This window comes from Meriones unguiculatus, chromosome 6, assembly GCF_030254825.1.
Source record: "Meriones unguiculatus strain TT.TT164.6M chromosome 6, Bangor_MerUng_6.1, whole genome shotgun sequence".
Classification (NCBI taxonomy): Eukaryota; Metazoa; Chordata; class Mammalia; order Rodentia; family Muridae; genus Meriones; species Meriones unguiculatus.
In genome coordinates, this window is record NC_083354.1 from 117,070,972 (window position 1) to 117,095,683 (window position 24,712).

At 40.1% G+C, this 24,712-nt stretch overlaps 1 protein-coding gene across 1 annotated transcript in view; it reads right to left on the bottom strand.

Moving 5' to 3' along the window:
* The window catches only part of Tcea1 (transcription elongation factor A1), a 39,097-nt gene extending 24,713 nt beyond the window's left edge, over positions 1-14,384 (bottom strand). The window contains exons 1-2 of the mRNA XM_060385920.1: positions 14,178-14,384; positions 5,945-6,007 (exon numbers count right to left, since the gene is read on the bottom strand). Coding sequence (XP_060241903.1) covers positions 5,945-6,007; positions 14,178-14,240 — 126 coding nt within the window. The 5' untranslated portion in view covers positions 14,241-14,384. The remainder of the gene's footprint in view (positions 1-5,944; positions 6,008-14,177) is intronic.
* Positions 14,385-24,712: the final 10,328 nt, after the last annotated feature.

Sequence of the window (24,712 nt, forward strand, 5' to 3'; positions counted from 1 at the left end):
TGAGATACAAAAGTAGGTACTTAAAGGCTTCCTTCTAAATTATTTAACACTGCACAAAAGCAGAAGTTTTGTTCAAGAATTTAGAATATATATGGACTGCAGTAGCCTGTGTTGTATCTCTCAGAGCTGAGCACAGCAAGTAGGATTCAACAGTAGAACAAAAAAAAAAAAAAAAAAGGCACGAAATTCTAACACCCACCCCTAATATTTGGGGTTAACAAAGTAAGTTTTCAAAAAGAAAACCTAACTTTGGATGCATGGAGGAAACAACCTGAATTAATGAGTTGTTATGAAGTGTAGACTGACAAACAACAGTGGTGAAATTTGCATCATAGAAGGTCCTGCAGGAGACCAAGGTATAAGGAGATTAATAAATTGTGCTGTTGGGCAACAGCTGTTTAATTATCAGAGGATGCTTTGATTACTAAATCCAACCATTACTTTTCTTGGCATCTATTCTAAGACTGTAACTTTCTACAGTAAACATGCTTATTTAAGGAAGAGACTATTTAACTGTATAACAAGAGGTCTGGCTGCTGAAGTGGAGTGAAAAATAAAAAGACCACAGCATATCTCAGAAATAGAAGGATGGAGAATAGGAAGATAATTACTTAGGCAACCGAGTCTGGATTTCTCTCTCAAAAGACTTTTCCTAAAACTGGTTATGTTAAGATTTTAACAGATGTTATAAATAGGCCTGTGACACTGTATCAAATAAATTCCCTATCTTGTACCAAGGTTCCTGTTTAAAATCAGACACACAGGAGAAAAGGGAGAAAGGAAAAATGGGAGGACTAGTAACTGGACTGCACACCTATACCATGCTGCTCCAAATCATAAATTCTATTCACCATCACTCACAAGTTCCTATGTTTATTTTACTTTCTGGGCACAGAACCCAAGGCTTGTATGTGTTAGGCAAATGATATACCCCTAGTTGAGTAATTAAAATTGTTTTATATATTTTGGTTATATTTTTCCCTCCTCCTCCCCATCTTCTCCCATATCCTTTCTGCCTCCCTACCTACCTAACACGTTCTTTCTCTTAAAAAAAAAAAAAAAAAAAGCAAGAAACAAAAAGAAATTGCACAAAACCCACAGAAATTAAAACAGGGAAAAGACTAGTAAGACCAAAAATAACAAACAAAATGAAATAAAGAATCCACAAAAATAACATTGAGTTTATTTTCTGTTGGTCAACTACATGAGGCCTGACCTGGATTGTGACTGATATACCCAAGAGATACTCCATTGAAAAAAATGATTTTTCAGCTGGAAGCAGTGACACATGCCTAAAATCCCAGCACCCAGGGAGGCAGAAGTAAGATCTCTGTGAGTTCTAGCCTAGCCTGGGTCTCCAAAGTGAGTCCAGGACAGCCAGGGCTACACAGAGAAACCCTGTCTTAAAAAAAAAAAACAAAAACAAAAAGAGAAAAAAATATTTTTCTCTTTCCCACCAGGTGCCAATTGCAGATAAGCTCTTGGTTAAAGGTGGAAGTCTGTGTCCATTTCACTTTGTCAATGCCGGGACCCTATCTGGCTTGAACCTGTACATGCTGCCAGTCTCTGTGAGTAAATATATGCATTAGTACTGTTGTGTCTGGAAGATGCTGTTTCTTTGTCATCATCCATCACCTGTGGTTCTTAATCTTTTCATTTCCTTTCCCAACCCTTGAGAAGGGTTTGATGAAGGCACCCAATTTAGAAATGAGTTCTCCAGAACTCAAAAGTCTCTGTGTTAATTACCATCTATTATAAAAAGAACCTTCTTTGATGTAGGTTGACTGAAGTGAGGAACTGATCTGTTGGTACAGCACTCCTTTCACTAAAGTTGTTTTATAACTTTCTTTAGCAAAATAATAGTATTAGGTTTTTTGCTAGGTCCACGACCTATCTAGTCTCAGGTTCTTGACTACTTTATCAGTTTCAGATTATGGGTTGCATCTCATGGAGTGGGCCTCAAATCCACTAAAAAAAGCGATTCATTACTTGTGCTAATATCATACCAGTAATAGTTTGCAGGCAGGTTACAGAATTTGTAACTGGGTAATGCTGATGATTACCTTCTCCTTCAGTATCATAAAAAATACTTTCCAGCACCATGAACAATAGTTAGTAGGGTAAAGCTTCTAGTCAAGCTCTAGCTCAACTTCTCCAAGTTTGTTAGTAAGTGTCCTCAGCAACAGGGTCTTAGCACCAGGTTGTACAGACAATCCAACAGCATTGGCAATGACCTATGATATTTAGGAATCCTCTGCCAACAACTCAACAAGATGTAATGCATTCCTGGCACTGGAGGTTTGACTTGATAGTACGATGTCTAGTAGGGGCATTGTCTCCACTATTATTTGATGACTCCATTTGGATTCCTTTCATGTTCTTTTAGGATACTTCTACCTTAGTAGATTTCCATATGGCTTTTCAAATGGCATTTGTGTTAGTAGTCTCTTTATTACTTCCTTTCCCCTCTCTACTAAGTCCTCCTATTCTAATTTCCCTTATTTCTCCATAACACTATTTTCCCTTCCTTGGGAGATCCTCCTCTACCTGGTCCCTTACTAGGCACATAACCTTTGTGGTTACTCGGATTGTAGCATACATATTGCAGCACACATATCGAAGGCTTAAAAGCTAACATCCACATATAAAAAGAAACATGCAATACTTGTCTTTCGGGGCTGGGTTACCTCGTCTGGGATGTCTTTTTTTTTCTAGCTCACTCCATTTACCGACGAATTTCATTTATCAGCTGGTTAATACTCTATTATGTGACTATACCTCACTTTCATTACCCATTCATCAGCTCATAGCTTTCTAGGCTGTTTCCAATTTCTGGCTATTATAAACAGAACAATAGTAAACATGGATGAGGAGCACGTATCTCTGTAGTAAGCCTTTGGGATTATGCCCAAGAGGCATAACTGGATCTTAAGGTAGATAGATCTATTCCCAGCTTCTGAAGGAATCCACACTAATTTCCAGAGTGACTGTACCAGCCTACAATCCCAACAGTAAATGGATAAGTATTCCCTTTTCCTTGCATAGTTGCCAGGAAGCATTTGTTTGTTTGTTTTGCTTTTCTAAAATTAACCTTGACCATTCTTACTGGATTAAAAGAGGAAATCTCAAAGTAGTTTTAAATTTGTATTACCCTGATGGCTAAAGATGTTGAACATTTTTGTTTCTTAGTCATTTGTATTTCATCTTTTGAAAACTGTTTAGCTCTATAACCCATCTTAAAATTGGCTGATTTCTTTATGTTGCTCGAGTTTTGTTTGTTTCTGTTTTTCGAGAGAAGGTTTCTCTGTGTAGCGTTGGCTGTCCTGGACTTGCTTTTTAGACCAGGCTGGCCTTAAACTCACAGAGATCCACCTGCCTCTACCTCCTAAGTGCTGGAATTAAAGGCATGTGCCACCATCCCCAGCATTATGCTATCTTTTTAGTTCATTATACATATTAGATAATAGCCCTCTGTCAAATATATTTTTGGTAAAGATCTTTTCCCATACTGTAGACCCTTTGCCCAAATGATTATATCCTTTGTCACATAGCTCTTCAACTTCATGAGGTCCCATTTTTGATTCTTGGTCTTAATGACTATGCTATTAGTATCCTATTCAAAAAGTCCTTTCCTGTGCCAAGAATACTTTCCTTCTATTAGATTCAGCATATCTGTTCTCATGCAAATATCCTTGATCCATTTGGATTTCAATCTTTTACAGACTTAAATAAATAACTCCACAGACATACATAAGGGCAAGTTGAGGTCGTTTTCTTATTTCAGACTCCCTATACTCAGATGACTCTAGTTTGTGTTATGTTGGAAAAAAAAAATCTGACCAACACACTACTAAAGTATATACTTTAAAGGAAAAAATTATGTGGCATGTGAAGTATAAATTAATAAAGGTGTTAAAGAAAACTAAAGGGAACAGAGCTAGACATGTAGCTCAGTGGTAGAGTGCCTCACTTAATAAAAGATGTCTAGGGGCTGGAGAGATGGCTCAGAGGAAAAGAGCACTGCCTGCCTTTCCCAAGGTCCTGAGTTCAATTCCCAGCAACCACATGGTGGCTCACAACCATCTGTAATGAGATCTGGTGCCCTCTTCTGGTGTGCAGGTGTGCATGCAGATAAAACATAAAACATTGTATACAGAATAAATAAATAAATCTTAAAAAAAAAAAAAAGATGTCTAGGTCCCTACCACAGTAGAAATCAAATAGATGACTAACAATCAAATATAGCTGTATTTACTAGCTTTTTGGTAAGTTTCATCCTAAATTCTTTTCACCCTCCGCACTTTCAATCAGCAAACAATTCTTATAAATTGTCTATCATTATCCAATTCCTCTCTTCAGGATAAAGATGAAGCTTGGTGGTAGATCTCTTGCTTAGCCTGTACAAAGCCCTAGACCATGGTTTGATTCTTGGTTTAAATACAAATAAATGAAGCATTTATTTATAAAAATAAACAAATGAAATGGGCATCATGGCACATGCCTGTACTTCCAGCACTTAGGTGAGGCAAGAGGTATCATAAGTTCAAGTCTAACTTGGAATACATGGTAAGACTCTGTCTTAAAATTTAAATTAATAAAACTAAAACAAACAAACACTTGTTTGCCTAGTATAGTGGCACGTCCCTCTAATCCCAAACCAAAGAGGCTAAAGCAAACAGGACTGCTATGAAACTAGATTACTTACTGACCCCACCTCTACACCTCCCATACTGCCACCACCTTAAATTCTCTTCTATCCACTTTTACTTCTGATACCTTTGTTTATTCCCCTATCAGAGCATACCTGATTAACTTTACTAGTAAGTCTTCCTGTCTTTCAAGTCTCCCATTTCTCTCAAGGTACAGAACTGGTTATATATTCTCCTAACACCTCCATGCAGTACTGTTCTTGAGAGTATATGACAGTCTATATGCTACCCTGCCTCTAGCTCTTCCTTGCCCTGCACTACTTGAATATGCCACACCGTTTCCTCATGCTACTTCTGTTGAAATATTCTTCTCTATCCTGGATGCTGAGGGAAAACCTGAATTTCTTTGGAAACCACCTGTGTGAAGGCTTTCTTGAACACCCAGATTATGTCAACTTCTGGGGCTGGAGAGATAGTTCAATGGTTAAGATGGTTTGTTGCCTATGAAGAGGACCCAGGTTCAATTCTCAGCATCCACATAACAATTCCCCACCGACTGTTACTTCCAAGTTACAAGGCATCTGATGGCTTCTTCTGGCACACAGTGCAGAGACACACATGTACTCTGTTTAATTGTTTGCATGTATGGCTGATGCTGAAAGAGTGATTCTCTGTTATGCCAATACTAAGCTGTTGCAGGATATTTGATCCCACTGTGAAAACCGAGACTGTGTATTGGAAAAAGCTGTTTCTGGTTGTGGTGTGGCTCAGCCCTAGCATACTTGTATTATCCAAGAGCATTCTGTAAACAGGATTAAATAAAGTTAACCCTAGGTCAAGAGGTAGAGCAAGAAACCAGTTGATAGGGAGTAAACAAAAAGGAAGAACATTGAGTTCAAAGTATTTAAGACATCCTGGAGAAAGAGGAAGGGATATTTTTTTTCCTTCTGGAACATGAGCTGAGTAAAAAGGGCTTTTTCTTTCTGGGACATTGGCTGAGTAGGAAAGTCAGCTAGGGGCTTTCTCTGCCTGAGTTAGTAGGCTTTCACCCCTGCATTTGGCTCCTGAGTTTTTACTGGTAAAATTAAACAATTGGGATTTTCCTTCTTTATTACAAGACTAAACTACAGTGAAATGCTGAAGGACCAAACCAGGCCAGAAATCCAGGGATAGTTCTTACAGTGAGCTCTCGTGACCCCACAGCCTTGGAAAGTTCTTTTTGAGGAAGATGTAATGAAGATGATTATCTTATGGCAATTGCTAATTCAAATACTATAAATCATAGAAGCACATACCTGTAATAATTCCAGGGTCATGGGAATATTCTTAAGCTCTTTCAGCAAATCCAGTGCACCAGCCTATAAAATAAAACAGGTTCATATTGAATTTCCATGGCAGTAAAGCAAGGACTAGCCTAGGCGATTAACAACTTGCAGTGGCTCATCACTCATTTGAGTACAAAGATACATGTATGCATATACATCACCTTGCAATGAAGACTGAAATATCACAGCTTAATAACAACTGATTTCTGAGTTATGGCTATTACTTACTGAATTGTTTTTTTCAATAGTATTTATTCAAATGTGTGTTCTGAGAAAAAAATGTAAAATTTCTTACTGTAATAAAAAACATACCTAAGATGTTCATGGGACACACCTACATGAAGGAGGTCTAATAGATGTTATCAGTCCCGCTAGTACTTATCTGTGCACAAGGCAAGGAAAAGACACTGTTTTGTGAAAATTACAAATCTCTGCACTTCAATGGCTATATCTTGCGATCTGTCACAAGAACACTACTATCTACCTGATAGATAATTCAAAAGTTACATGTTATACTCCTAAGATTGTCTACTGGCAATTACCATCTGGAATCAAAAGCTTCTACATGATGCTGAAGAGGGAAAAAAAACCCATGGAAAAATTACAAAGCCTGGCATTAAAGAGGAAAAACAGTGCCACCTATAGCTTTTGGCCAACTATCATCCCCCACATCCCACCCGCACTACCTTTTTTTGTTGTTTTATTTTTTGTTTTTGTTTGTTTGCTTTTTGAAGACAGGTAATAGGTAGCTTAATAGGTAGCTCTGGTTTGAAATTCCCTATATAGATCAGGATGACCTCAAACCCCTAAGTGTGAGGATTAAAGAAATATACCACCACGGTGGGAACACTGCTATTCACTCAATTTCATTCCACCTAAAACAGTTTCTTAATCATTTCATTAATGTTCTACATTTTAACAGCAAAAAGGAAAACAGGAGGGGGGGTTATTTTGTTTTCTTATGTGCATTATGTGGGTGTATACTGTCCTGTGTGTCAGACAGCCCTAAGAGCTCTAAGGCTGACATCAGGCATTTTCCCTGAGTCCCTTCACACCTTACATACTCAGACAAGGCCTCTTGCTCAACTCAGTAGTCTAGCTTGCTCCAGGATTCCCTGTCTGCACCTTCTGCATTGGGACTACAAACAGCTACCATATCCACTTCCAGTCTTTTTTACATGTTTTGTTTTTTTTGTTTTTTTTGGGGGGGATGGAGGGAAGGAACCTCTATTCCTCATGCTTTACCTCTGCCCCATTTCCTCTGCTCAAAAATAACTTTTAAGTTAGGGTACGTTTTCTTATAATTCCTTTTTCTTAGGCTTATTGAAAAAAATTTTATCTTGATCATATATATAGTTTTAATTGCAGCACTCAGGATGCTAAGGCAGATGGATCTCTAAGAGTTGGAGGTCAGCTTGACCTACATAAAGATAAAGAATTCCAGGCCAGCTAGGGCTATGTAGTGAGATACTGTTAAACTAACAAACAACAAAACCGAAGAATTGTTTTAGACATGAATTTTTTTTATTTTTATTATATATTACCTCTTACATACATAAAATGGAAAATATGAACGAAATAAATCAGCTAAGGTATTGCCAAAATACTTCATGTTCAGAACCAGACATTGATATATTATTTTTTGATTTAGATAATGTCTTGTTTCTACAGAGGGTTGGGTGAGGTGGCACATAACTTTAATCTTACAACCTGGGAGGCATACAAACAGCTTTTTGCAGGCTCTAGTTCAGCAAGGATTACACAGTGAGCCCCAGTCTCAGGAAAAAAAAAAGAAGAAGTATAAATAAAGACTACTAATGAAGTGATGATGCTGGTAGTGCTGAAACATGCCTGTAATCCTAGTGCTGGGAGACTGAGGAAGATGCGTCACAAATTTACGTCCAATATGGGCCATAAGGGAATATACCTTGTCTCAAAACAAACACAGACATGAATGTAATGAAACACTCCCTAAAAAAACTAATGCTAGGCTAGTTTTGCAGTACGGAGAGCTATATTTTAGTTCCACTCTTTTTATAACTATTTACTTTCTTGGGGTCCAATGGTATTCTAAGCTAATGATATGGAATCTGCAAGCAATTCTTCTTAGCATACATATGTGTGAGAGCGAGTAGGAGTGCTTGCATGCTTCAGTGTACCTGTGGATGTCAGAGGACAGCTTTCAAGAGCTGGTTCTCTGCTCCCACTTTGGGTTCAAGGATGGAACTCATGCTGTTAGGCTTGCCCTGCAAACCCACTGGCCATCTCAAAAGCCCTCTAGTTTTGACAATCTGCTGTGAAAGTACACACTACACTACAAATAGCCATCTAGCAAACTATATATGTAACTCATGCTGCCTTCCAAACCCAGTGACTTTGGAAGCCAAAAGAGTGTGTTGGATCCTCTGCGACTAGAGTTACAACCAGTTGTTAGAGTCATCATATGGATACTGGTAATTGAACCTGGGCCCTCTGAAGGGCAGCCAGTGCTCTTAACTGCCGAGCCATTTCTCCAGCCCCTTGTACTGTAATTTTTTAAAAATAAAACCAAGAAAAGATCTCCACTCATGATTATTTTGTCATCTGACATCAGCCCTGACCTTCCAGAATAAAACGGTATTAACATGTATTCTGGCAACATCAATATGGAACATACTAATTTAACTATAAACTTATAAAAAAACAAAAGAATAATTATGAAACAGGTTATTATAAAGGATTTTTATAATAAATCCCTCTTTATGCTAAAATTCTGTACACTAAGAGTGAACTAAATACAGTGAAATACTGTTAGAACATTGGCTTAAAGTTTAGTATTAGTAAAAAATAATTCTAGTGGTACACACTCATGTGGCTCATAATCACCTGCAGCCCCAGTTCCAGGGCACCTAGTATTCTGGTTTTCATGGGCACCTGCATGCATGTGGTGCATCTACATATACTCAGGATCACAAATATATATGTAAAATAAATGAATACATAAATACATCTTAAAGAATTTCTAAACATTTTTTTTAGTACAAATGAGGTCTAATTCCTTATGTGCATATGTCTAAACTCCCTCCAGATCAAAAATTTCAAAACCAGAGTCTTAAATTTATTTGGCAGAAAAGGCTATCTCAACAGATGTAACGGTTCTACTCAGCTCACTTACTGTTAAATACATTACTAACAAAATGCTAATGTCTGATTACTAGGAGCCACCCAAATCTCTTTTAGGGGTATCACATAACTTATAAGGTCTCATAATACCTTGGTAATCTGAAAAATTGTGGAAATCTCAAGAGACCAAAAGTTTTTAACAGATGGTAGGACTATCGTAGCCTCTATTTATGTAACTTACCTTTGAGAGTTACTGTGTACCAGGGATTGTACTAAATACTCCAAAATTTTCCCTATTTTATGTATGTGAAGGTTTGACTCTGTGTGTGTGTGTGTGTGTGTGTGTTGCAACGCAAGAAGAGAGCAATTGATCCTCTGGAACTGGAGTTACAGTGAACTATAAAAGCCTAAAGTGAGTACTAGGTTCCTTGCAAGAGCAGCAAGTGCTCTTAATAGCTTAGCCATCTCTCTAGCCCTTCAGCAAATACTCTTAATGTTATACAGTAAGCTCCATTCTGTGTGAACACAGCAGTAAACAAGATAGCAAATAAAATTTCAGAGAATTTATTTTGATGTTGGAAATTGAACCCAGAGCCTCACACATGCTAACCTAGTACTCTACTACCAAACCTGCCACATGGATTAAAACAAAACAAACAAAACCTCTACAATTTGTGACCCTGCACAACTGTTTTCCATTCCTCTGACCCACCACTGACAGTTGTGCTTTTTGAACTCACTACCAAACTAGAAGCTGTATTCCATCCCTTCCCAGTTATCTACCTCCTAGCATCAAGTTCATTGCAGCATCTTCTATAGATAATGATGCAAGAGAAAGAAAGAAATGACTGTAACTTCCAAAGCCACATTTAGTTCACAGCACTGACTGAAAAATAAACTACAACTATCACATTATTTTATTACATTTTTAGTATGCTGTTAACAAAAGTGCTTTCACAAAACACAGCATTCAAAGTTGCAGGGAACCTAATCTGTATAAAACTATAGGATACAAACATCCTTCTTCTCCACATACAGAAAAAGGCACAAGGGACTTAAGAGTTAAAAACATGTGCAGTATTTTCCCCAGACCTAAATTCAAATCCATACTCTTGTTGTTTCCTAATTTAAAAAGTTGTTCTTTTCAAGCTTTTAACATAATGAAGAGAATAACAGAGCTAGTAAGTAGATGAAATGGCAAGGTACACAAGTATTAAAACAGAAAACACCTGACACAGGAGAAAGCTGGGGGTTGCGGGGTGACGGTGGTAAAGCCCTATATAGATGTTCCTATAAAACAGACACACAAATTTCCAGTAAATATGGCAAAGATTCCCATAGCATTTCACTAATAGACTGTAATTTAAAGGACAGATATCAACAAGTATTAGAACAATATGGTGAGATCGAAACAGTCAAACACTACTGATGGCAATATAAAGTGATATGAGCCACTTTGTGGCAAGAATAAAAAAAAATTTTTTTTTGACATCTTAAATAGTTAAGTAGGTTTGGGGTGCAGTGTTTGCCCAGGAGTCTATGCCAGGATGAAAAATAAGTTTCATATAGACTCTACATGACCTAGTACTTCTACTTCTAGGAATATACCTAATACAAACAAAAACATGTCAACACAGATATAAAAAAAATATATATATATTTTTTAATGAAACTCCAGGACATCTTTATTGTGCAAACACTAGCAAAGAAGCTCAATCCTCATTCAGAAGGGCAAACACCATAGACATCAGAAGCAAAAGAAGACAGGGAACAGGACAGAAGCCTACCACAGAAGGCCTCTGAAAAACTCTACTGATTGAGGTATTGAAGCAGAGGCTGAGACTCATAGCTAAATTTTGGGCAGAATTCATGGAATTTTATGAAAGAAGGGGGAGGTAGAAAGACATGGAGGGGACAGGAGCTCTAAAAGGAGACCAACAGAACCAAAAAAAAAAAACAACAACAACAACAACAACAAAAAAAAAAACAACAAAAAAAAACCCAACCAACCAACCAAATAAAAACTGAGCCCTGGGGGCCCTGAAGAGAATGATACCCCAACCAAGGAAAATTCATGAAGAGAACCTAAAACCCTGGTTCAGATGTAGCCCACAGACTCAGTCCCCAAGTGGGATTCCTATTAAGGGGAGCAGGGGCTTTCTCTGGCATGAACTCAGTAGCAGGCTCTCTTATCATGTTCCCCCTGGGGGGATGCAGCCTTGCCAGGCCACAGAGTAAGACAATGCAACCAGTCCTGAAGAATATTAACATTAGTTTTATAGTTCTAAATGGAAACAGCACACATACATACATCAAAAGATGAACCAAAATAGGCATCGGTACAATGAAATACTATTCTGCAAAAGAAAAGAATGACTTTAACAAGATACAATATAAATTGGACTTTAAAACACAGATAGTAAGCTGAGAATGGTGGCATGAGCCTAGATTCCCAGCCAGCTACTCAAGATATTGAAAAAAAAAAAAAATCCAAGATTTCTTAACAAATCAAGACAACACAATGAGACCCCGTCTCAAAACAAAACACAAAACATTATAGTAAGTTTTAAGACACTACATACTATATAATTTCATTGACATAAATTTCCAAAAGCAGCAGAGACAAGTTATGTAGTAGTTCTAAGGTGTTTTAAATTTCCAAATTCACCTTCATTGGATGGGACTACTAACCTAGCGAAACTATTTGTGTAATAAAAGAGGTAAGATTGGTCAGTCCTGGATTTAGCAGAAAATTTTGGAGTACTAGTTCAATAACTGGTAGCTGTTTTTAACTGACACCTCTTCTACAGCTTTATTAAAATGAAATGTCAAAAACAGTACCTAGATTTGTCCATTAATGACAAGTATCATGCTTCAAGCAGTTCCCATCTCCCCTCCCTAGCCCTGAGACAAGATTTACTGTGTAACAGCCCTCATTATCCTAGACTCGCTTTGTAGACCAGGCAAGCCTTGAACTCAGAAATCTGCCTGCCTCTGCCACAATACCCCACAGCAGGTCCCATTTTTATAGTCTGAAATAATTTAAAAATAGCTCCTGTTACATACACTTTATGCATATAATCCCATTTATGAGGCTACTGAGTCAAGAGAATCATATGAGCCCAAGAGTTCCAGCTCAGCCTGGGCTACACAGCAAGACCCCGTCTTTAAAACAAAACAAAACAAACACATAAAAATACGGGGTTGGAAATGGGCATGATTGTGGCCCAGCACTCAGGAGGCAGAAGCAGGCAGATCTCTGGGAGTCTGAAGCCAGCCTGGTCTACACAGTAAGGTCCTGGTCAGGCAGGACTACATTATGACAACCTATCTCAAAATGTGTGTATGTGTTGGTGGGTGGTGCCAGAGAAATAGATCAACACATAAAGGGACTTGATTTCAAACTTAATAAGTCAAACTTGGTATGGTAGTGCACACCTATGGTCCCAGCATTCAGGGAGGCAGAGGCAGGCAGATCTCTGTGAGTTCAAGGCCAGCTTGGTCTACAAATGGAGTCCAGACAGCCAAGGCTACACAGAGAAACCCTGTCTTGAAAACAAAACAAAAATTCAAAAAAGTGAGTTCAATGCCAGGACAATGCCTTTAATCCCAGCACTCTAGAAGCAGAGGCAGGAGGGTCTCTGAATTTGAGGTCAGCTTAGTCTACAGAGCAAGTTCCAAGACAATCCTCAAGTTGTCCTGTGACCTGTGCACACAAATAAATGTTAATGTTTTTAAACTTTTGAATTTATAGAGCGATAGTGTCATTCTGATCTTTCTCTTTATTTCATCAGCCTGTTTGAATTTCAGAGAACAGGAAAATGAAAGAAAAGGCAATTAAAAGAAACAGGTTTGTCTTTCTTTTTCAAAGGAAATTTTCATACTGGTTAAGGTTTTACACTATCAGAAACAGATGACTTAAAGTTTGTCCTGATGGATTAGGGAAAATAAATTATCCAGTTAATGACTTGTTCCCCCACCCCCTGAGAACTTTCACTGTGGCAAGCCGGGGAACTCCAGGCAGAGAAAAGTTTCCCAATTTAAATCCCCCCCCTCCAAAAAAAAGTTTAACCTATCATATAACCAGAACTCATCTCTTCAAAGCAAGGAATGAAAGGGCCCCCATCAAGTAAGGAAGATAAATGACTAGGCTAATATCTGGAACAGAAAACAAACAGGAAATACTTTAATAGACCAAAATTGCAAATACAGATTAACAGGGCATGAAATTAAGTGCCGGGCAACGCACCTGTTAAAGCAAAAGAAGAACTGTGTATGTGGGTGTTGTCTGAAATCTTAAGTTATTTGGTATTAACACTAATTCCCAAGCTGCCAGTGAGGGGAAAATCAGCTACCTCTTGGCTCAACCAAAACTACACAGTACTTTATCTCTGACTCAGTCTCATAAAACGGACAGACCATGTAACTCAGAGCTGTATCCCAGTGACAAAAGAATTCTGCAGAGGTCTGTAACTCTAAAGCGCTGTACGAATGTAAGCATCTCCTCACGGCTTTTATTTCACAAATGGGAACAAGTTCTGGCTGACACTGACAAGGAAAACGCGGTGAGTCCGGAAGAACAAATTCTGGCGGAGCTGGCTGCAGAGAGGTTAAGTGGGCAGCAAAGGGATGCAGAGTGGTACACACTGCGGACTCGTAAACACACACCAATGAATGGCCAGCCCATGCCATCCCCGGCCCGCCACCACCTCCGCACCACCTCCACCGCCCAGCGGCCGGCTGCCGAGTGCGGTCTTCCACCACAGCTGTCCTGCACGCTGCACCCAGGCCTACTCGCTAAGGGACGGGGTGTTGTCTGTCTCTAAACCGCCCGGCGGGGCTAGGGCAGCGCTGGGATGGACACACACACTTCACGAAAGGGACCGCGGCAGGCACCCAGCGAGGCCGCTCTAAGGTAACCGGCGGCGGTCGCCACCCATTCCCTCGGCCGCCGTGGGCTTCCAGCCCGGGCTCGGCGCGGGCGTCGCCGGCACCGACGTGGAAGCCGGGAGGGCGCGCGGCCCGCCGGCCCGGACGGGCTCCCGCGTGGGCCGGTGGCGCGGTCCCGGCCGCGGCCTGCCCCGGGGACCCGCCCGCTCACCGCATTCTTCTTCTGCACCATCTTGTCCATCTTCTTGGCGATGCGAACCACCTCGTCCTCCATGGCTCCGGAAAGCCTCCGCTCGCCCGGCCGCAGCGGACAGGAAGCGAGAGAAGCTGCGCAGCGCCTCGACAAGGCGGGAAGCCGACCGCCTAGGCCTTCCTCACAGACCCGGCCGGCGACGGCGGAGGCGAAAAGCTCCGCCCCCCAGGCCCCGCCAGTCGAGCGCCGCGCGTGCCGCGCAGGCGCGATCAATCGATCGCGAAGGCCGGGAAGGGAGAGAGAGCTCGCACTCGCGGGCGCGCGCGGTCCTGTAACCTGTTCCCAGCCCCACCGTTCTGGAACTTCCGGCTCTGCCGGGATTCGCGTTGCTAGGGAGTTGGAATGGGACCCGCAAGGGTCTTCACGCCGGCCGGAGTCCAGCCCTTGACGATAGACAGCTACTGGTTCCAACGGAATCGCTCCGGCTCGGCGCCTTTGGGGACGCCGAGGAGTAGGCCTTGGCTGACGGCTTTAAAGCGCTTGAGCACGGAGACCCACTGTTGGCCTCGGCTATTCGAGCCATCTCACCTTCTGATGGAAACCGACTTAGAAGATGACGGCCTTGAGAATTGTGACTAACCAAAAGCCAAGGTAGAAAACTGACATGTATTGTTTGGGTCGTTTACTTTGTTCCTTGTGTGAAAGTTTTTAATAAATCAGGAGCCAGTGAGCATTACAGATTTTGAGCCTCAGAATGTGTTCTCTCCAATGAAGAAAAATTACCTAAAACACCTACCGTGTTTAATTAAACCTGCGTCACCAAGCATGAAAGAAGGCTGTGATATATTTGTGCTTTAACACTTTAGGCTCCATTTAATGAGCAAATAAAGTACATTTTCCTAGGGTAACAGTAAATTCCATTTGACCAGTTTCGACTGAAATGAAACAGTTCAGTAGCATTTTTCACCCACGACACATGCTTGTCCATTGTTTTCTTTGTCCTTGTCCCTCAATATCCTTGTAAGGTAATAAAGGGGTGGGGAGAGACAAGAATTTTTCTCATTTGCAGATGAGAAACTAGGTCTGTGCCTGTTAAACCATTGACTGCCAGTTCATACTATTTATTGTAGTACCCCTCATATCAACAATAAAGACCTTCCTTTCAGTTGGGTGGTGGCGGTGACGGTGCATGCTTTTAGTTCCAGCGCTTGGGAGGCAGAGGCAGGTGGATCTCTTGAGTTCAGGGCCAGCCTGGTCTACAGAGGTCCAGCCCAACCAAGGCTACACAGAGAAACCCTGGTAGAAAAACAAAAATAATAAAGTAAAAATAAAGAGCTTCCCTTCAATAATACCTTGGAAAGGTCATGCCCTCACTTTATAAATTTATCACCTCCAAAAATTGTACAATTTTGCCTATTTTTTTAAGATTTATTTTTAGTTATGTCTATGTGTGAATGCCTTTTGCCTGGAGAAGCCAGAAGAGGGTATAAGTTACCCCAGAACTGGAGTTATAGGCAGTTGTAAATCATCATGTGGGCCCTCAGCAAGTGCTTTTAACCTCTGAGCCCTCTCTCCAGCCCGTTTTCCTATTTTGTACCTGGATTGTCTTTGTTGCATTATAGTTCTTATATTTTGGGCACAGCTCTTAGGGAATGTTTCCCCGTCATGCAGGCTGTCTTCCTCTTGGGAGTTGGTCTGTTATCTATTCAAATGCTAAATACTGGCTCCCAAGATCTGGTTGCAGTCTAGTGGAGTGGATTCTCAAGAACACCCACCCATCTTTGTTATGTAAACTTTGCTCTACCTAATTTAAAGTTAACTGGTTAATGAAAAAGCTAGCCTATAGCTGGGCAGAGGAGAAGTAGGCAGAGCTTAGGCTCCCGTGCTTGTGGTCAGATGAGGATCACAGGGTGGAGAGGAAGCCAGAGAGAAGGAAGTAGTCATGGGAACAGTATGGAACAGGAGCATGTGGCCATGAGGGCTGGCCTGATGGAACAGATCTAGTGAGAGACCAAAAAGATTAAAAATTAGCAGCTATTATTAAGGGCTAAACTATGTGGGTGGAGAAGTCTGTTGATGCCCTGAGGGGAAGGACTGCCTTACTGCATTCTTTCCCCACCTACTAGAGATAACAGTTGCTAGGAAACTGGCCCATCCCCCTAGGGAGGGACACCAGGTCATTATGGTCTGGGGACCTTCCTATAGCCAATCAATTCAAAATGTAGCATTTTGACCAATGGATGCTTGTCAGGCAGGAATTGCCCCTGCCTTGGGCATGCTGGGAGGAACCAGAATCTATATATCACCCAACTAACCTGGGCGCGGCGCGCTCAGCTCCCACCGCTTCCGCGGTGGGGCTGTGTAGCCCAAGCTGCAGCTTGTAATTTACAATAATGAGACCCTCATGTGTTTTGCAACGGAGTCGATTCCTGGAGATCTTTTGGGGGCTCGCGAACTGGGTATAACACTAGCCCAGGCAGGAACAATTATGGCAAGTAACTTGGGGTGTGTAGCTAGGAAATAGCAAAATAGAGGGCTGATACCTGCCCAGTTATTGTGCCTTAAAACTTATAAATCTAAAAGGTCTGTGTCTTTTATCAAGAACTAAATGAAGTGGGGTAGGAAACCGAATAGATATTTAGGAGCAAAAGGGGACATACTGACCCCCCCCCCCCCAGAAAAAGTTATTGCAATATCTTCCCATTCATCTTTCTCCAATACTTGCCCTTTTGCTACTGAACTTTAGTTATGATATTGTGTGAAAGTACTCCTGGTGTCTGGTCACTTAGACCAGCCATAAATTCCTGTACAGTGTGATACTGACCTAAGTTATAGGAACTGCATGACCACTTAACTATTTCTCCACTTCTGTAAATAGTGCTTGCTTGCTGCAGTGTCCACATCTGCTTTTCTGTATATGTCACAATTGTGGTCATTGCCTTTAAGAACTCAAACTGATGGTCGTTGCTTCCTGATACTCTGAGACAGCTTTGCTGGCAGTGAATAAAGATGAGGACTTACACAGGTATCTTGGGAGTTTTTCGTATCTGGTGCCCTATAGTGATGTCAAATCTCAGAAGCAATTGCCAGACCCAAGATCATGAAGAGTGACCATTGATTGTCATTTTAATTATATTATCTTCTAATGCATTAAAGTTATTTCCATTAAAATCTGGAGCTACTTTAGATTCTTTTGGCAATATAATTTTTAACGTTATCTTTACTGTGGCTAATTTACTTATTTTAGTGTTTAGAATGTGATTGTAAATGGAGTCTTCCTTAGTTGCTCTTATTGGTAGTGTTCACACAATGTTTTTGTACTGATCTTTTCTCTTTAAAATTTGTTGGTTTATTCACTCTCATGATTTATTTGGTTGTTTTTTGAGACAGGCCTTGGTCTATTGACCACCACTATCATGGAGCCAAACAGCTGCCATGAGTTCACTTGTACCTGCTTGGAAAAGCTCATCATAGCTGAGTTTGTTGACTGCTGAAGGTCCATAGAAGGAGGAGGCAGGATCATTAGACCCTCACCTGAATATCCAGACACTCCTCCCCAAAGTAGTTGTATGCATTTCTGCCCTAATTACAGTTGGCCTCAGGATCCTGGGGAAGGGGCTCCATTATCCTTGGGGAAGCAGTTATCTATGTGAAGAGGGTAGGGAAGGGGCATACTTTGCTCTGTGGCTGCTTTAGGATCATCCATGCACTGAATAAACCTTATAAATTCATTGGTCCCTCAGAGTGGTGGTTTTTTTGTTTTGTTTTGTTTTGTTTTTTGGTGTTTTTTTTTTTTTTGCCTTTGGAACTTTAGAAATGGGTAGAAAACATGAATAACGTACTGTTTAACTAGGGTTGACCTTGAATGTGCTTTCCTGCCTCTACCTCCCAAGTGAGAGGACTACAAGGCCTGTCACTATGTCTAGCATCATTGCTTTTTAAAAAATAGCCAGGCAGGTGATGGTGCATACCTTTATCCCAGCACTCTGGAGGCAGAGGCAGTTGGATCCCTTTGAGTTCAAGGCCAAGAGCAAGTTCCAGGACAGCCAGGGTTACTACACAGAGAGAAACTCTGTCTCAAACATACACACACATACACACACACACACACACACAGGAAAACAAAAACAAAAAAGTATTGATGTAAAAACCCAGCTTTCTTCTTAAATGCAGTAAGATATAGTTTACTCTTGAGCCATTTTGAGACCATGGCCAGGAACACAGATTTAGTTTATCCCAAATTCCATGTTCCAAAGTAGAAGCAGTTGCATGAAAGCTTATAGTTCTACAAGAAAATTATAAATCAAGGCAAGTGGCTACATCAGAGTGGTTACAGTAAGATGTGGGAAGCTTTTGGGTTGATGGAAACTAATGGTCTGCTAAGATTTGAAAAGCTTCATCTATGTTAGTCACAAGATATCAGTTTAGACACAGAGGTGGGCAAAAATACTGTTTCAGAGGGCTTGAACTAGCCCAAAGTTGGGTGGGTCTGCAGAATTCCAGTCTCTTCACAATACTGCAGAGCTATTGCTGGCACCCTACAACTTTTAACTTTCAGTGTGCTGTTGAATACAAGTAAAAATAGTTCTTTTCCTTGTCCCTGACCTTAGGGAGAAAGCTTTGTGTTTCCTTTGTGACATATATGTCCACTATTTTTTATAGACACATTCAGTATTCCTACTTCTAATTTGGTGCTTTTTCGTAACTTGTTGAGAATTAGGTGCTACTTTTCCTTTATCCTATTTGTTAGTTTCCTGCTGAAGGACTACTTCCCAGCTTCCCTTGCTGCCTAAGTCATCTCCCCACCACTACCACCATTTGGCCATCCAAACACACAGGTAACAAGATGTTCCCTCAAGGTGAATAAACAAGGTCCCACCTAAGGTCAGACCAAGCCTCTCTTTCTGCCTTCTCTCTTTACAGCTTCTCTAAAAACAAAAAACAAAAACTCCCTAACACTATTAATGTGATGTATTAATAGTTGCTTTTGTATGTTGAACCACTCTTATCTAACCATTGTGGATAGCCCAATATTTTAAATATGCTTTTAGATTGGGTTTACTTACATTTTGTTTAAGATTTTTAAAAAATCTTTATTGATAAAGAATGGAAGCCTTAGTACCTGGTGATACTGGTTTCATAGACTGCTTCAAAGAGGTGTTCTTTCTTGTAGTTTGATACAGTTGAAAAGTATTGTTGTAGAAAGGACAGAATTACAATGTGAAGATCTCAGTTGACTAAAACACCTTTTTAGAGTCAATAAAACTGTTCCATTGAGGGGAAGAACACATGTTCGGATGGGTTAAGGACAAGAGCTGTTACAGACAGGAAAAAAGATGAAGAAAGCAGATATTAAAGAATAATTTTAAAAATCAGATTGATTACTTTCCTTGTAAACTTGAACAGAGACAATTTGGAAAAAGAAATCTGCATTGTTACTTTTGTGTGAGGTTAAGGAGAGTGAACTATATTATCCTAGTTGAAACTGGCTTGTTTAGAGAATTTGACAACCTCCACCCCCAATATTTCTGGGAAGGTCAAGACAAAGTTTTCAGTTTGGTAGCTGAAAACTTTGGGATAAGTGGCTCCATTTCAGTATATAGCGTTTTTTTTTGCTGGGCTCTAGTCAGTTTGGACTAACCAAAACAATGGCCTCTTATAGGATTTATCCTTAGCGTTAATATTTAAATATTAATATTTAAATGGAGCATATTTAAATATTAAATGGAGCATTTTTAATATTAAATGGAGCATATTTAAGTATTCTTTAGTTGGTAGAATTCAATCACCTCTTGAACTTGTTTTCTTAATGGATCCAAGCTCATTGTTTCTGTATTCTTGGAGCCAGTCTGGGCAGTCTGTATTTTTATAGGAATTTCTCTCATGTTAATCTAGGTTATCTATTATCTTTACAGCACTGTGGCCTGGACCTACAGCGTCAGACATTCTACCCGGAGCCCCCCTTTTCTCACAAAGAGTTGTTTATAATATTCTAAATCTTATCTCAGAAAGTGTGCCAGGTAGTTTTGTCAACTTGACAAAAGTCATCTGCAAAGGAAGGCTCAATTAAGAAAATGCCCCCATAAGATTAAAAAGAAAGCCTGTAGGACATTGTCTTAATAATTGATGGGAGGACAAGCCCATTGTGGGAGGTGCCATCTGAAGACTCATGGTCCAGGGTTGTATAAGCAAGCAGGCTGAGCAGTCCTTGAGGAGCAAGCCAATAAACCAAACCGCACTCCTCCATGGCTTCTGCATCAGTGTCGACTTCCAAGTCCCCTGCCCTGAGTTTTCAGTGATGGACTGTTATCTTGAAGTATAAGCTATAAACTGAAATCCCTTCCTGTTGCTTTGATGGTGGTGTTTCATCACAGTAATAGTAACCCAAACTAAGAAAGTAAGTATTTTCCTTAGTGCAAAAGCTTTTCAAAAAAACCTTTTAGTTTTGTTGAGTCTCTGTTGTTCCTCCAATTTTATTTCTTTTCTATCTAATCGTTAACATTTCCTTCAAACAGCTTAAGAAGTGTCCAAACATTTTTGGAATGACTATTTTATATTCTTACCAGCAATGTATTAGACATCCAATTTCTCTACATATGTATCAGTACTTGGCATTATAAATATTTTAAAAGTTTCCCATTTATTTCTGTGTATATATGCATATATTCACATGCCATGGCACATGTACAACAAAGATAACTTCTTTTTAGTTGGTCCTCTCCTTCCAGCACGTGGGATCCAGAAGTTGAACTCAGGTTATCAGACCTGGCACAAGTGCCTTTACCTACTGAGCAATCTCACTAGCCCAATTATTATTTTATTTTATTAAGTTTTACTGTGGTCCCAACTTCCAATCCCCTTATGGTTTGTAATACCAGTCATTTTTTCTTATCATTTATATATATAACTTTCTCAGTGAAACATTTCGTTTTTAAAAATACTTTTTAATGTATAAAGATATAGTTAAATAATTTATATTATCAAGTTTGCAAACATTTCCTAGTTTTTGGAGACAGGTTCTTACAATGTAGCTCTGGTCTGGAACTTGTTATCAAGACCAGCCTAGCCTTGAATTCACAAAAATCCATCCACCTCTCTGGGATTAAAAGTGTGCCACCACACCCACCCTTGCTTGTTTTTTTCTGACAGGCTTACTGAAAGAGCCAAGTTTTTAACTTTTGTATGAGGTGTAAGGTTTAGATGGAAATGCTTTGTCTATGGTTATCCAATTGCCCATCCCCTTATATAGGCGGTGTTCGCTATTTTGTGGGGTCTGACATGGTTTGTTCACATCTGAGATTAATCTTTGTTTAAAAAAAAAAGTCAGTGAGGGCTTCTCCAGAGCCTATTTGTAGAGGAATTTAATTCAGAACATGGCTGCTCTGGTAAGAGATCACAGCCAAAGTCCTTCTAGGTCTGTGTGATCTAGCTGGAATACAAACATGGAAATCTCTGAGTTCAAGGCCAGCCTGGAATAGAGCAAGTTACAAGTAAAGAAAAGCTTAGGTCCAGGCATGGTGGTACACACCTTTAATCCCAAACAATGAAGGTAAAGTTAGTTCATAGAAGGAATCATACAAGTTTGAAAGCAATGTCTAATTGAGTGGCAGACAAAGTAATGAATCAGAGAAAGTTCTGATAGAATAGGAAATGCCCAACTCTCAAGAGAAAAGAGAGGAAAGGGAAGCTACTTAAGGGAGCAGCACAAATGAGGGAGAGAGGAGGCAGTTTTCCTGGGACAATAATATATAGAGGGGCAGATATCAAAGAGAGAAAACAAGCTAAAACTCAGGTGAAGACAAAACAAGCCAGAGAATGTAAAGGAGTCAGAAGGTTAAAACACATTGCTAGAGTTAGTTTGAGGCCAAGCAGAGCAATTCAGAGACCAAGAGAAAAGCCAGATTAAATAAATCAGCTGGGAGAAGAGTCTGAGCCAGAACAGCTGAGTTGAACCAGCTGGCAAGATCCAGAAAGAAAAAGAAAGACTGAACTTATTCAGAGTTAAGTCTTGGAGGCTGAAAACATTCTAGGCCTATATTAGCTTCCATACAATTAATCAGGGTAAATAAAAGTTACTTGTACACCTTGCTTAATCTTTGTAAATGAGGTGGACCTTTTACTGGGCTCAACTTTGTCCCAAGCTCTTAAAGCCGCTAAGCGACATTGTCCTATAGTGACATCATCAAATTGAATCTGTTCTTGTATATCAAAGTACTGCCCTTCATCTAGCAACTGATCTTTTACCTTTTATTACATTCATTTTATATTCATTCCCTTCATTCTATTTCAATGTTCAATATTCGAGGCTTCTTAGTTCCACCATGTTATCATTGCAATTGTGGACCAGCCCCTGTCAGTCTTGGGGAATAATTCTGTTTTGAGTAGCCCAGTTAGTTATAATTTCACTTACAGTGAATGTATCCTATAAGAAACCATAGCCTCAACACCTTAGATCTGTCATTTGTATAGGATACCATCCAATCTCATCATAACCATGTTCCACCCTGTTAGCAGGCATATGCTGTAGGACTACTGGGAAAGCTGATGGTGATTTAACCATTTTTCTCAAAATGGGCTTTCTCATCAGACTGTCCTCCTGTCTTTTCAGCCGTTCTCTAACCTGATCACTCTCGGTCAGTTTCTTTGCTTCATTCCTCCTGAGGGAAACTTCCGCTGTCTTGCTCAAGTTCATGGGGACTGGGCCCCTTTTGTACTCCCTTTTCCAGTGCTACTTGTTTCCAAAGAGCTTGCATTTCCACCACAATTTTTCCAGCTGCTCAGCCATTCTCCCACAACCTTTCTTGAAACAGAATATAAGAAAACAAAAACAAACAAACAAACAAAACAAAACAAAACAAAAAACAAAAAAGGGGGCTGGAGAGATGGCTCAGTGGTTCAGAGCTCTCCCAAAGGACCTGGGTTCAATTCCCAGCACCCACATGGCGGCTCACAACTGTCTGTAACTCCATTTCCACGTGTCTGACACCCTCACACCAATGCACATAAAATAAAATTAAATAAATTATTTAAAAAAAAAACAAAAAAAACCCCAGAAAAACAGAAAAATCCCCTCTGGGAACAAGGCAGGGGTGGAGAAGTGGGGGTTGTGATTTATACTAGAAGCAGCCACAGTAATATTCATTCCTTTGTCCCCTGCCATTTTTCTACCACACTTGAAATCAGATTTCCAATTCTACCTACTCCCTTTTCTGGGTGCCACTTGTAGCTAGCATTTACTATTTGTGAGTTCCTCTCTCTTCCACCCTTCTCCACTCTTTTACTTCCCCTTCAACTCCCTAACATTAGATAGGAGATAAAAGGATAGAGAGGAAAGGGAGCTGACACTATCATTAGACTACTTCCTGTTGAGTTCCTTGGGACAAGTTTGATCTACTTTCTTCCTGTTTCTTTGCACATGACAACCTAACAAAACTTCAACCAATAGCATCCAACCACCAAACAGACACACCTACCCATCGGGCTCTAGCAATTTATATATCCCCAGAATGCCAAAGGTCATACAATCGCAGAAACCACACAGCAGGCAAAACCACACCACTGTCAGAGCACGAAGCAAGGCATAGTGAGCTGCTGCAAAGTAGCCCCATATCCCCACACCTGGGATTAAAACAAGAACATTCCCATAACATCTGTTTTCTAAAGAAACTAGAATTCTCACTACTCCCTGTGCTTGAATTTCTGGTACTATTTGAAATGTTGCACTTTCCTTTTAGAGCATCATTTCAGCCAGTCTGTTCTTGTCTTTCACATACATTTCAGACTACCTGTGTATTAACAACTCATTGGGATTGTTTAGGAATTGCATTAAACTTGTGCACTGATGTGGGGAGAATGAACATATTTACTATTCAAAATCTTCCAATTTCTGTTAATCCATTTTCTTGAAGCAATAAAATAAAATACAGGATAACATATTAAAAAGGAGGTTCATGTGGAGACAGCTTCCTTGGTTGGGATTACCAAGATGGTGCATGGCATTGTGTATCAAGAGATATGGAGCTTGTGTTGACTATTTTCTACCTCTTATAAAGCCACCATGATTAAAACGCAGTTTCTACCATAATGACTAACCCAAAGCATGTCCAAAAAGTCTTCCGAATAAACATCATAGATTGTTTCTGTTCTTGTGATTGTTGTTAACCTGACAGAAATTAGAATCACCTGCCAGACTGACCTCTGGGCAAAATCCTAGCATTGCTCTCCAGGAAGGGGGATTCTGAACTATATAGAGTAAGCTTTTGAGCACTGCCCAGCTCCTTTTAAATTTCTGCTGTTGTGTCTTCCCTACTACAGTGGACCACAACTTAGAGCTGTGAAATAAAAGTCAAATCAGTCTATCACAGCAACAGCAAACTAAGACAACTCTCAGTATCAAAATGAGTTAAATTGCAATATATGAACCTCAAGGGACTTGTTCAGACCACATCCCATCCACAAACAGCATATATTTAGATTTTCATGTCTTCTGCTGTTACTTTGTAGGATCTTTTTCCCTCCAAAACCTGTAATTTAAAATTTATTCATTTGTAAGC